Source organism: Helianthus annuus, chromosome 6 (assembly GCF_002127325.2).
Source record: "Helianthus annuus cultivar XRQ/B chromosome 6, HanXRQr2.0-SUNRISE, whole genome shotgun sequence".
Classification (NCBI taxonomy): domain Eukaryota; kingdom Viridiplantae; phylum Streptophyta; class Magnoliopsida; order Asterales; family Asteraceae; genus Helianthus; species Helianthus annuus.
The window spans coordinates 10,264,144-10,278,171 of record NC_035438.2 but is presented as its reverse complement, the minus strand read 5'-3'; the positions used below and the strand labels follow the sequence as shown (position 1 = coordinate 10,278,171).

The 14,028-nt window shown below is 34.8% G+C and overlaps 3 protein-coding genes across 3 annotated transcripts; 1 reads left to right on the top strand and 2 right to left on the bottom strand.

Moving 5' to 3' along the window:
• Positions 1-6,059: 6,059 nt before the first annotated feature.
• On the bottom strand, positions 6,060-6,931 carry LOC110863745 (putative germin-like protein 9-2). The gene has a single exon (XM_022113069.2). The coding sequence runs from the start codon at positions 6,891-6,893 to the stop codon at positions 6,276-6,278; it is 618 nt and encodes a 205-aa protein (XP_021968761.1). The 5' UTR covers positions 6,894-6,931; the 3' UTR covers positions 6,060-6,275.
• Positions 6,932-8,504: 1,573 nt separating this feature from the next.
• LOC110863744 (putative germin-like protein 9-2) lies at positions 8,505-9,265 on the bottom strand. Its single transcript, XM_022113067.2, has one exon. It carries the CDS (start codon positions 9,257-9,259, stop codon positions 8,642-8,644), a length of 618 nt encoding a protein of 205 aa, XP_021968759.1. The 5' UTR covers positions 9,260-9,265; the 3' UTR covers positions 8,505-8,641.
• A 1,528-nt stretch (positions 9,266-10,793) lies between these two features.
• On the top strand, positions 10,794-13,935 carry LOC110864677. The gene is made up of 4 exons (XM_022113786.2): positions 10,794-11,235; positions 13,021-13,182; positions 13,283-13,391; positions 13,549-13,935. Exons 1-4 carry the CDS (start codon positions 10,915-10,917, stop codon positions 13,773-13,775), a joined length of 819 nt encoding a protein of 272 aa, XP_021969478.1. The 5' UTR covers positions 10,794-10,914; the 3' UTR covers positions 13,776-13,935.
• Positions 13,936-14,028: the final 93 nt, after the last annotated feature.

Genomic DNA, 14,028 nt, shown 5'->3' with positions numbered 1-14,028 from the left:
GACCTTATTAATCTATTCTATCAAATTATGCACATGTGCATAACTGTATATCACCCAATGCTACCTTATTATCATATTCAACCATGAGTTACAGTTTCATATAACTTCATAATATAATTGATTACATAATAATATAACTACATAACTATATGTCATAACAAAAAACAACACCAAAATAACAATACATACAAATTATATATCATTTATAAATAAATAATTGAGATTAGTATTCAAATTAATGTGCATATTAACAAACTATGACAATTTATGCATACGTGCTTAACTATATAAAACACAAAATCACCTTATTATATTGATTTATTAAGTGAATCCTATTCAAATTTTTGTACACGTTAACATACTATTACGTTTTATGCACATGTGCATAACTATGTATCACACACCTCATTGTCTTATTCAGTGTAATCGTAATTTGTCAAACTTTGCACATGTGCATAACTGTATAGAACATAAAATTAGTTTATTCATGTTCCGTATAAACCTATTATGTATAAGCCTCTTATGCCGTGTTAATGCACATGTGCATTAACTGTATATATCATAAAATTATCTTATTATCCTGTTTCGTATAAGCCTATTCTGCCTTTTCTGTATAAGCCTATTATGTAGTGTTAATGCACATGTGCATTAACACCACACAACTTGTCGACAATCATAATTCAGTACTAAAACCCTATCACTTACCAAATCAACTTCCGTATTGCCAATCATATCCAACATTATGCATATAACATCATTATTTAATAAAAAAATACATAAAACAACACATTAGAATCACATTACACATAGTTCATCACAACATTAGCCCTTCTGTTCACTCAAAAATCTGCATTAACTGTATATATATCATAAAATTATCTTATTATCATGTTTCGTATAAGCCTATTCTGCCTTTTCTGTATAAGCCTATTCTATCGTGTTAATGCACATGTGCATTAACACCACATAACTTGTCGACAGTTATAATTCAGTACTAAAACCCTATCACTTACTAAATCAACTTCCGTGTTGCCAATCATATCCAACATTATGCATATAACATCATTATTTAATAAAAAAATACATAAAACAACACATCAGAATCACATTACACATAGTTCATCACAACATTAGCCCTTCTGTTCACTCAAAAATCTGCATTAACTGTATATATATCATAAAATTATCTTATTATCCTGTTTCGTATAAGCCTATTCTGCCTTTTCTGTATAAGCCTATTCTGTCGTGTTAATGCACATGTGCATTAACACCACATAACTTGTCGACAATCATAATTCAGTACTAAAACACTATCATTTACCAAATCAACTTCTGTATTGCCAATCATATCCAACATTATGCATATAACACCATTCTTTAATAAAAAATACAGAAAACAACACATCAGAATCACATTACACATAGTTCATCACAACATTAGCCCTTCTGTTCACTCAAAAATCATATATATGCCACGATTTTCAATAATTCATTTATGAAACAACTGTTTAAATGTAATAACCACATAATAACATGTCTGAATCGACTGTTGATAGTTGTTTTATCATATACGAGTACAAAACAAGGTGTATGAACTTACAATTTCACGAAACGGTGCAACAGAGGATCGATAGTCCGTTGGATGACTTGTGTTCTTCCGATTATCCCTATCTGTGCATTACGATCGTTTTGCCCTAATTTAGACTAGAATACAAATGTGCAATCGGTGATTATGTTGTTAATGCACTGATATATACTAATTTTGATGACGAATACATGATGAATTATAAGATCGAGATGATGAATTTTGGGGGATTTAGAGTGTGACGTGAACTGAGCTGATGAATTGTGTAGAAATTGGATCTGAGATGATGAATGGATGTGAACTGAATATAAATGATGGTTTAATCTGATGTTTGAAGTCCAGGAGGAGGAGAGGCAGCTGATTTGATTTTTATTATGTATTTACAATAATGCCATGTGTTCACATTGGTTCTCGCGGTTCTCGCAATAAAGGTGGTTCTCGCATGAACCCTACCCTATATATATATAGGGAAAGGTTAACATACAAAAAGCCTTATCGTACTTCATGTACGCGACGCACGTAACCATCGGATCAGGACAAAAATCACGCATGGATCAGTTAATCACGCATGGGAGCCAGTTAATCACGCATGGGAGCAGTTAATCACGCATGGGATCAGTTTTTTGGAGATAATCACGCATGGAAGTATAATTACGCAAGTTAAGTTGATCAAAAAATGTGATAATCACGCATGGGACAATAATTACGCACGTTCTATTTTGATCGCGTACGTTAATGTACGTTAAGCCCTGAAATACATTATACTTTCTATATATATATATATATATATATTAATTCATTACATCTTGATGAATACTAACATAATTTTGACTCTTTTAGCTTTAGGGTTTTTTTTTATATTTTTGTTTTACAAGTTTATTTTTTATTTTTATGATTGTCACAAAAAGTTAAACAAGCTTAATTTTTTATTAGTTTTTGTTTTTACGCTTTTTCTTAATTTGGTCATCATTCGGATGCTACTTAGCATAGTGTTTGATGGTCACATTTGGTCCCTTAGTTTTATTCCATTCGGTTGCTATTTTGCACGGTGTTTGATAAGTTTTACGTCACGTAAGCCACTTAGTGTTAAAAATTCATGTTTTTTGTTTTTATCCCGGTTTTGATTGTGGTTCGGTTGCTACTTAGTTCAATTTTATGCCCCCGACCCCACAACGTTGTAATACGGTCTTACATCCCCGCCCTGCAGGCAAGGTTGAGAAAATTTGTGACTTGCCAAGAATGCCCTTAATGAATATCCATAATTACACAAATGCCATCAAATGTTATCGCTATATGTTTTATTTTGGAAGTTAACTGATTAATGCATCATGAGGCTATTGGGCTTGTTGGATCGCACAATGCTAGAAGCCCAAGTCGTGGGATTTGTTTTTTTTTTTACTTACTTTGTGTTTGTAACTAGTTTGTGTGCACGTATCCCATAGGAATATTGTTGGATAATTTAGAGGAGTTTAGTATTCTATCTATTCTTGAGATTGGAAGGAGATAAATAGTTAGGATTGTCTTTGGTGCTAGGTATTTAGATGCAGTGAGACCAGGAGGAGATCAGTCTAAATGGCCTAGTATTATTTGTTTTCCTAAGTCTTGTCAAGTGTTTTTAGGTTACCCCGTATACTCTAGGGTATATTGTGATTAGCGAGACCGGAAGGAGATCTAGTCTTTGGGTACAAGTGTTTTTAGGTTACCCCGTATACTCTAGGGTATATTGTGATTAGTGAGACCGGGAGGAGATCTAGTCTTTGGGTACTTTAGTATTGTTGGAGAGACCGAGAGGAGATCCAATCCATATATCAGTGAGCTTTATTTGACTTTTAGGATCCTTAGGAGAAATTGATGAGACCGAGAGGATATTCAGCTTGTCTTTAGTCTTAGAGTGTCTTATCATTAGACGCTGGTTCCATCATAGTTACCATTGCCGAGAGAAAACCGAGAGTCACGAATAAGATTCCAAACCTGGGTAGTACTTCCTCATCCTTAATTTCACCCTACGTATCCTAGTTGCGTCTTGGTAGTCTAGTTCGTCTTAGTTAATATTAGATTATTAGTTTAATTAGTTAAAATCCCAAAACCAAATCAAAATCCAATTAAACCAGTTAAGTAATTAGTTGAGTCAAAGTCTAGTTAGCGTCGCTAGTGTCTCGTGGGTTCGATACTCGAACTTCATTAGACTTTACTACGTACGATAGATACACTTGCCTGTAAACCGTCTAGCATTTAGAGAGTCTTAGTTTATAAATTTATAACTAGGGTGTCTAAATTTGGTTAGTTTATATAGACCATATTTAACACATCAATACATTTGGTTTTCTTATACCAAGGGCTGTGGAGCTATTTAACTGAGTCTGACGGATTATGTATAATGGTCCTAAGATTTATAAATGTAATTTTTAAAAGATTTAGTTTTACTATTTAAAAGGCTGACAATGCAGCTTGTTGCCTGTTTGACTCGTATCTCAGTATATTAGTTTGCTTTTGGGAAATTAAAAAACTTAGTTGATTTGAAAATAAAAACGTGGCATGTTAATAGTTGTTATTTAACATTTGGGAATGTATCTACAATGAAGTTTTGGAATAATGCTTAGCGATGTTTAGACCTGCGTCTTTTAATAAATGGCAAATTAGATTTTAATAATTCGAACCGGTTCTTTTTGGCCGATAATAATCCTAACTCAGTTAATTACCTATAATAATTCGAACTCTTCCATTTTGTTTGTAAAATAGTTCGCCGTAAAAAAAACACAATGGAGTTAAGGTTTTTTCCAAATTACAAATCGATGATTTCCGGGTTTTGATCAGAGCGAGGATACGAGTCTATTGATGTAAAACTTACCTCAAAACAGTGTTTTAAACTATGAAAACGATGCTTCAATTCGAGTGTTTGAACTTCTAATTAACAAAAAATCAAGTAGTTTAGAGCATTGTTTAGATGTAAGTTTTAAATCAATCGACTTGTATACTTGTTCTGATTAAAAGCCCGAAAACTTTAGTTTGTAATTTTGAAAAAGAAAAACTTAACTCCGTTATGTTTTTTCAACGGTGGTCTATTTTACAAACAAACTGAAAGAGTTCGGATTTTGGGTAATTAACTGAGCTGGGATTATTATCGGCCAAAAAGAGCCAGTTCGGATTATTAAAATCCAATTTGCCTTGATAAACTGATAGTTTTTCGTGTTGATGCGTTCAATCAATTTAATAAAAATGGACTGTGTACAATTTACATAGGTCTGTCAATGTATTTAAAATTAAACTAAAACAATATTATATATGTGTGTGTTTGCGCGCGCGTGTATTGAAATATCAACTCGTCAATCAGTTTAATCCATTTTTTAACATGTTTGACTATTTAGATAAGCGGATTACACGGGCCAGATTCAAATTACACGATTTTAAGTCTGTCCAAGTTAATTAGAGTGAATATCATTGACACAAGCAAATATATGGGCCGTGTTTGGTTTATCAATTCAATCTAAAACTTGTCATCCCCACTCGATTCATTGACACTCCTTGCATCTAGGTCAACTAGGATTTTGGTTGGTTATCTGACTTATTTCATTGATGGTAATTTAGATTTTAGACCATTTGAGTCGAAATGATGTTAAAAGAGTCAGGGAACAAACTAATAACATGTCTAAAAGTTTATATGTTTGGAAGGAAGTAGGAAGTCCCTTTAAAAGTTTATATGCTTACTAGTTTTATGTTTGGAACAATATAATACTGTCTTTTTTTTTGTGATTATAAGATTATTAATGGGGCAAACATAAGAATTAACCTTTAATAGTTTTTTTTTTTTTTTTTTTTTTTTTTTTTTTTGTAACTTGAAAACTAGACTTGTCATTTTTTTTAATTATTCATTTATTCTTAACTCTCCTTTATAATTTTCCTTACTTTATGTTTTATTAACTTATTTCTCTTAGTCTCAAATATGTTTTTAAAAAAGGAAGTTTTATTAAAAACCTATATTAAAAAACCTAGTATTTTATGGATATTAATATTTTAAAAGTTTTGTTTATGTATATTACTGAGAACTTATAATGTTATCTAGTTTTTCTTATGGCTGTTACGTTCATGACGTTTATGATGTTTTTCAGTATCAAAGAATAATCATCGTTGATGAGATGAAAGATCTTCAACGTTGGTATATGTTTACGGATCGACTTCAAATTCATGAGTCTAAACTATCCTTCTATGATTTTTTATATATATTATTTTAGTTTATTTAACTTTATATTAACTTGAAATTTAAAGTTATTTAGTTGGATGTTCAAATGTTTATATAAGATTGAATGCGTGTGTCATGCGAGATATGCACAAAAATACATTTTGGTATTCCCATATAAAGATGCAACTTTGAATTTACATGTAAATTATAACGTTGAAGTCACATGTAAAGTATTCAATAGCGTATTAATATACACAATACATGAAATGAAAAAAAATCATAGTCATTATATCGCTATTTGGAATTCAACTTGACTCGTGTTATGAATTTACATCGACATAATTGGTAAACGGGCAACAAGCTATCGTTTTATGAATTTTTTGAATAACATGAATATTCATTCATTCATTTGTTGTTTTTCATATGATAACTTTATAAATGGTACAAGATTATTGACCCACAAACAAGAAATACATCCAAAATCACTTGTAAGTACAAAGTACTTGATATTACTTAGCCTGATAGCCCAGATTTGAGCTTCTGAATGGTAGCAACATCGGTCTTGAACGACAATGCCAATACCTGATCATCAATAGTCGAATTGAAAACCGCACTTGGAACCTTCACTGTGCCCGGATTTGCACTTCCAAAAGCGGATAGAGCCAAAGCCGGGTTCTTAGCATCACCATTAAACTGAAAGTGCACAAGTCCCTTTGGGAACACAAAGATGTCCCCTTCTTGCAGTGTTTGAGTAAACAGTTTATTAGTTGTGTCAACAAACCCAACTTGTAAAGAACCCATGAGAACAAACAGCAGCTCGGAAGCCCGTGGATGGGTGTGGGGCGGGTTAACTGTTCCATTAGGGAACTGGAGTACAGAGTAGGAAACGCTCTGACCGTTAAGAGCCGGAAATTCAATCATGGTTGCTTTCAAGACTTTAAAAGTTGTCGGGAAGGGTGTACCAACGAGTGACCTCATCCCGGTGAAGGTGAAGTAGTTTCCGCTTGGAGCGCCAAAAAAACCTGGTGGAGGGATGAAGTCTGTTAGGATATCGGGATCTCCAGCCATTGACAAATGCAGCGAGGCGCATGAAACTGTAAGTAGTAGGAAAAAGTGAAGCTTTGATGCCATCTTTGAAGCTTGTAGGTGATTGATAAACCGGGTTGCTCTTCATTTTCAGATGTCAACATATATATACAGATGGAACTCGGTTAAGGTCCAAGAATATGCTTAATGGTTGTGATCTATTACCATATGTTTCATCGGTTGAACAAAGCAAATTGCCGATAAATCTTTGAATCTTATGGTTTTAGGTGGAACCAGACAGACAGAGTAGAAACAAGAAGCCTTAATTAGTATAGTAGTTTTATTTTGTTTTGTTGGTTATAATAACAAGGCTGAACAGCCGGACATGATGAAATGTCTTCGGTATGATCACACTTAAACTAAAGTTAAAACAAGAGTCATAATTAGTAATTACTCCTACAACATAATGACAATATCATATTATAACATAAATTACAGTCGAATCTAGTTTAATCCTCTCAACTCACATTAAGAAAACTGTCAAAATTGTCTACTTGACACAGAGAGGAAGCAAGAAAAAAAGAGAGAATTTTCAAGGAACTATATAGTGTGGTGGCCTTTATATGAAATTCTAAGTTTGGGGCTTTGGGCTTTATAATTTTTTCATATATTGGGTATTTATGACTTGATAACTAACGCGTGTTCATACCATTTGCATTTGATACATGATACAAAGTCATAATTAAAAAAAAAAAAAAGAATGTCCGTAGGATTAGGCTCCACGGGTGCGGCGCCGATCCTCCGCCCATTTCTTCCCCCCTCCGTCCCCTGCTGCGGCGTCCTCCCCGGCTCCATCAGGACGTTCAAGCCGGTTCACTAGAGGACAAAACCTCCTCACACACATATATACATACAACATACACATATATTTTAGGATCATCTCCCCATTTCCTTACCTCCTTCCTCTTTGTCTCATCCTCACGCCCATCATACGTGGCGGATCATCCTCCAAGGGAGGACCATCACCATACCGTGTAGCCTTAGGATTCAAGAAATAGAAGCTCGTAATTAAATTGACTTTGTTTATGATCATTTAACTATTTATTATTTTGATGCAAACAGAGAAAAGCAAATTGATATATATTTATTAATTCATCACATCTTGATAAATAGTGACATAATTTTTTTCATTTGTGGTTTGTGTTTTGGTGTTTTTTTAGCTTTAGGGTTTTTTTTTTCTAATTTTGTTTTACAATTTTATTTTTGAGTAAATTATGTTTTTGGCCCCTGTGGTTATATCATTTTTACTATATTAGCCAAAAATAAGAATTTTTAACATATCTGCCCCCATGGTCTCTATAACTAACCATTTTGGCCCCTAAGTCTAGCCATTTTGGCCCCCCATGGTCTCTATAACTAACCATTTTGGCTCCCATGATTTCTAGACTTAGGGGCTAAAATGGTTAGTTATAGAGACCATGGGGGCAGATATATTAAAAATTCTTATTTTGGTCTTATATAGTAAAAGTGATATAACCACAGGGGCCAAAAACGTAATTTACTCTTTATTTTTATGATTTTGTCATAAAAAGTTAAACAAGCTTAGGGGCTATTTGCTTACCTCTTAACGAGGCTCTTAATGGTTCAAACCTCTTACGGGTTCAGTATTTAATGGTTCAGACTGTTTGTTTCACGAGCAGATGTCTCCATGGTTCATGTATTGAATAACATGAATATTCATTCATTCATTTGTTGTTTTTCATATGATAACTTTATAAATGGTACAAGATTATTGACCCACAAACAAGAAATACATCCAAAATCACTTGCAAGTACAAAGTACTTGATATTACTTAGCCTGATAGCCCCGATTTGAGCTTCTGAATGGTAGCAACATCGGTCTTGAACGACAGTGCCAATACCTGATCATCAATAGTCGAATTGAAAACCGCACTTGGAACCTTCACCGTGCCTGGACTTGCACTTCCAAAGGCGGAGAGAGCCAAAGCCGGGTTCTTAGCATCACAATTAAACTGAAAGTGCACAAGTCCCTTTGGGAACACAAAGATGTCCCCTTCTTGCAATGTTTGAGTAAACAGTTTATTAGTTGTGTCAACAAACCCAACTTGTAAAGAACCCATGAGAACAAACAACAGCTCGGAAGCCCGTGGATGGGTGTGGGGCGGGTTAACCGTCCCATTAGGGAACTGGAGCACAGAATAAGAAACGCTCTGACCTTCAAGGGCCGGAAATTCCATCATGGTTGCTTTCAAGACTTTAAAAGTTGTGGGAAACGGGGCACCAACGAGTGCCCTCATCCCGGTGAAGGTGAAGTAGTTTCCGCTTGGAGCGCCAAAAAAACCTGGTGGAGGGATGAAGTCTGTTAGGATATCAGGATCTCCAGCCATTGAAATATGCAACGAGGCGCATGTGACCGAAAGTAGTAAGAAAAAGTGAAGCTTTGATGCCATCTTTGAAGCTTGTAGATAATTTGAGACCTTGCTCTTCATTTTGAGAGATGTGAACATATATATAACATGACACATGCAGATGTAAACATTGGTTTTATCGGTTACAAAGCATATTGCAGACAAAAGCTGTATACTTGTATCATATGATCATTTTTATTAATGGTTTTAGCTTGGTAAATCCAAAAACAAGAAGCCTTGGTTACTTCACATAAACATAATAATAGTAATAATTTGATTATAATAACAACGCTTAACAGCCAAACATGATGAACTGTCTTGGGTATGAACATGTATAATAAAGTCGTCGAGAGGACGTGAACTACAATATAATGGCATAAAGGCTAAAGCTAATGAGTAACCATATTGATTCACTTCGTCATCACCCACAATATGAGCGTTGTATGTTGATTCAAGTTTATTTATCTATGGTGCCTCTAGGGGTTCACTGTTTGGTTTTGATGGTTTTTAGATTATACCGTGAGCCAAAATGTTAGTAATGCTTTTTTATCATCAAAAACTATAAGCGAATGGTTGAAAATTGAAGTCAAACCAAACCAAACCGAACTGTCACTAATAGTTTAATTCTCGTTTAATTACACGGTTTAGGCTTATTGGGCTTTTTAATAAAAAAGATAAACTATAATTAGGGCTGTAAACGAACCGAACAAACACGAACAAGACCTTGTTCGTGTTCGTTTGTTAAGAAATTTTTGTGTTCACGAATGGTTCATGAACACTTGTCGAACGAGATTTTATGTTCGTATTCGTTTGTTAAGGAAATGAACTTTTTCGTGTTCGTTTGTGTTTGTTTGTTAATTTTAGGCAATGAACAAAAATGAACTTTAATGAACACAAATGAGCACATGCTAATGTTCATAGACACAAATGGAAACAAAAGAACACAAACAACCGTTCATGAACAGAATATATAATACATTAACACTTATTAAATATTATTTGTCAGAAATTTTGAAGTATACAAATAAAATATAAAAATTAAAAACTCTAATGAACTATCGAACACAAACGAACACGCTACCGAATGTTCACGAACATAAATGAACGAACACGATCTCTGTTCATGTTTGTTCATTTAACTAAACGAACAAAATTTCTTGTTCGTGTTTGTTTGTTTAATAAACGAACGGACACAAACGAACTTCCTGTCGAACGTTTGGTTCGTTTGCAGCCCTAACTATAATGTTATTAATGCTTTTTGATCATCAAAAACTGTTAGTAATGCTTTTTTTGTTTACACCTTTAGTTGTCAAAGTAAGTGTGGATATCATAACGAACTGAACCGAATCGATTCCGCCGCATAGCGCGAGGTATCCCGCTAGTTTAAATTTAAAAATATATGAAAATAAACACATCCAATAAAATTATTATAAAAAGTTATAAAAAGAAAAAAATGAAAACAGTCAGAGCCGTACACAAAAACAGAAAACCAACCAACCAAACCAAACTATGTAAATTGGAACCCACCTGTCTATTTTACATTTTCACCCCACAAGAAGCACGTGTGCTTCTCACGAGCCCCTGATGTCAACATCTAAGGAACCTTCACTCGAACCTGCAAGGAAGGAAGTCACGTGAACAGACAACATATTATTACAACACACAATTCGGATTCATCCTCCGGCACACTGACCACCATGGATTCCGGCAAAAACCTTCAAAACGTCGTCGTTATGCGCCACGGCGACCGGATCGACAACTTCGAGCCGCTCTGGGCTGAGAAGGCCGATCGACCTTGGGATCCACCGTTGGTCTTAGACGGCAAGATTAGGGCCTTCTGTACGGGTAAAAAGCTTAACAATAACCTAGGGTTTCCTATTCATCGCGTGTTTGTGTCACCGTTTCTCCGGTGCATTCAGACCGCATCTGAAGCTATTCATGCTCTTTGCGCTGTTGGTGATTCTGCTACTTGGATGAGCTCTGCTGATGGTGTTTCCATTGATCCTTCTAAGATCAAGGTCAAATGCTATTTTGGTTCTTGTGTTTATATTCTTTATTGATTCATTGATTGATATAGAAGATATGAAGTTTTATTAGAACAATCTGGAATGTTCCTGATTGGTGTTAGGTGATTTGGTGGTGTGGAGGCTCGACCAAGGGAGGGCAGCTGGTCCTAGCCTTGGGTCGGCTCATACGGTTTATAATAGACGCTAAATTAGGGTTTAAATTTAGCTGGCCCCAATGTCTGTTTGTAAAAATCCCGACTAGTCTCTAATTAGTCACTAATCATAGGTTCATGATTAATGGCCGGTTAATCGCTAGACGGTCAATGGCGGTCCTATTCTGGCCAGACGCCGGTCAATTTTCGACCAAACCTTATAGATTTCTTTCAATTACTTAAAAAAGTGGGTCGATGAGGGGTTAAAACATGTCTACTTTAAAAAAGTACATATAAAAAACTCAATCCGATTAATCCCGATTAATCGCTAGTTGGTACTTGGTACCCCACCGTCCGACTAGCGCTTAGCGATTCTTACAACATGGTGCCTAATGATCTCTATGCTGGCTTGGGCTTTTAACTTGGGGATTAAGTTTTCTAACCCTAGATTAGTCTCTATATAATGATAGCATTGTACTTGTAATTTCTTGTAGCACCCGAATAATAAAAGAAACCCAAGTTACAGCACGGTAGACGTAGGCTAGCCGACCGAGCCACTTTAAATTCTTGTTTATTGCTTTTGAGTGTGTGTGTTCGGTTTCGTGTGTGTTTAATCCTAAAATTCTTGTTTATTGCTTTTGAGTGCGTGTGTTCGGTTTCGTGTGTGTTTAATTCTAACAATTGGTGCATCTTCATACTTTATTATTAGGCTCAATGTCTTCATGTTTATCAATGACTGATGCAAAGTGGTTTGGTTTCGTTTATATAATGAGGAGATGATTCCTTTGAGGTAGAGGATCCTGTACATTAATCCAGAAGTGTGAGAAATGTGAGAAGTGTATTATAACACTATATATAACACCATATAAACACCGTATAACACTATGTAACACCATATAACACTATATATTTTGTCTGGTAGCATGTCTATGATAGATGTATAGTGTTACATGGTGTTATATGGTGTTACATTGTGTTATACGGTGTCTATATGGTGTTAATATATAGTGTTATAATACACTTCTCACACTTCTGAATTAATGTACACTATCCCTACCCTCCTTTTAGATCTAATAAAATAGTTACTTGCTGATGATCTGAGTGGCAAATTGTTACAGTTGTAATCATAGTTAGTTAGTTAGATAGAATTGGATTAGTTAGTCAATAGTTAGTTAGTTACATCCATCTTGTATCTATACATGTATGCATTTTCCTGTTTAGGCTTCTCTATATATAGAGGAGGCCATGCATTATACATTTGACCATTTGTACTATATTCCATTCGTTCTTACATACATACATGCATATCTTTATTTGCTGTCAGCCTATCACAAATGTGACATGTTTGTATTTCTGGTAGTTTAGGTGAATTTGTGCTTATGTTATAGGTTTAGATGGGATCTGTGATCTGGATATTACTGAATATTAGATATCTTTATTACTGATTAGAGGTTTTGTGTAATGATCTGAGAGCTGTTTTATAAAACCTGTTGAATTTAATCGCTGTTAGATCATAATGCAAATTAGAATTGAAGCATTGTTGCTCTACGGTTTTGGTATTGTTGCTTTTTATAGATGACTGTCTTCAATGTTCCATGGGACGACTATGGAAAGTTCGATTAACCATTGGTTTGACATGTGGCAGGCGTCTGTCGAGTATGGGCTGTGTGAAATGCTGAACAAGCAAGCCATACGGGCCGAGAACGCGCCAAAGGATGGAAACTTTGCCTTCAATATTTCAGAATGTGAAGCAGGTTTACCAGAAGGAACAGTTGATTCTTCGAGTGTAGAACGAGTTTATAAAGAGGTTATAATTTATAACTGATAAGATTACAAATGTTTAATGACACTTTCAGTCACTAATTTCATAACTAATATTATTAAAATTTTATGATAAATGTCATCAGCTGCCAAAATGGGGAGAGTCAACAGAGGGCGCTAGAGACCGGTACAAGAACATTATCAAGACCCTTGCTGATAAATACCCTACTGAAAACTTGTTGCTTGTTACACACGGTAAGCCTTTGTTTCTCATTTTCCTGTTATTTAAGGCTTTAAGCTTTATACTATTATGTCATTTTGTTATGTTGGAATATTTACGATAAGTTTTCATATTGTATGTACTATATTTAATTTAAAACAAGTGTTGGTTTCTAATATATACATGATGCAGGTGAAGGTGTAGGGGTCTCGGTCACTGCACACGCACCAGAGCACTTGACAGTGTATGAAGTAGAATACTGTGCATATTCAACACTACAGAGAACGCTCAAACAAAACGAATCGGGTACAGCTGGAGATTTCAAGCTGATTGGTCATAACGGTATTCTTTTTACGTCTACCTCACCAGAAGTTGATGAAGTCGTCAAGGAACCGGAGCCACCAAAGTCATCGTCTTAAATGAATTGTTTACCCGTCTTGTTTTAAACAAAAATTATTAATTTTACTCGCTTTTGATGTAGTTTTATATCTTAATAAATCAGTTATTGGTCTAGCCCTTGCTTGGGTGATATTTGAATTTGAATCTTTAGCCCAAAGTTTGAGTCTGGTTCTTGTTGAATCAATGCTATACGACCTCGTTATTAGCTCTTATATTAACATATTTTTGACTTTGGATCAAGTTTTATGCTCTTGCACAACCCAAATTTTGATG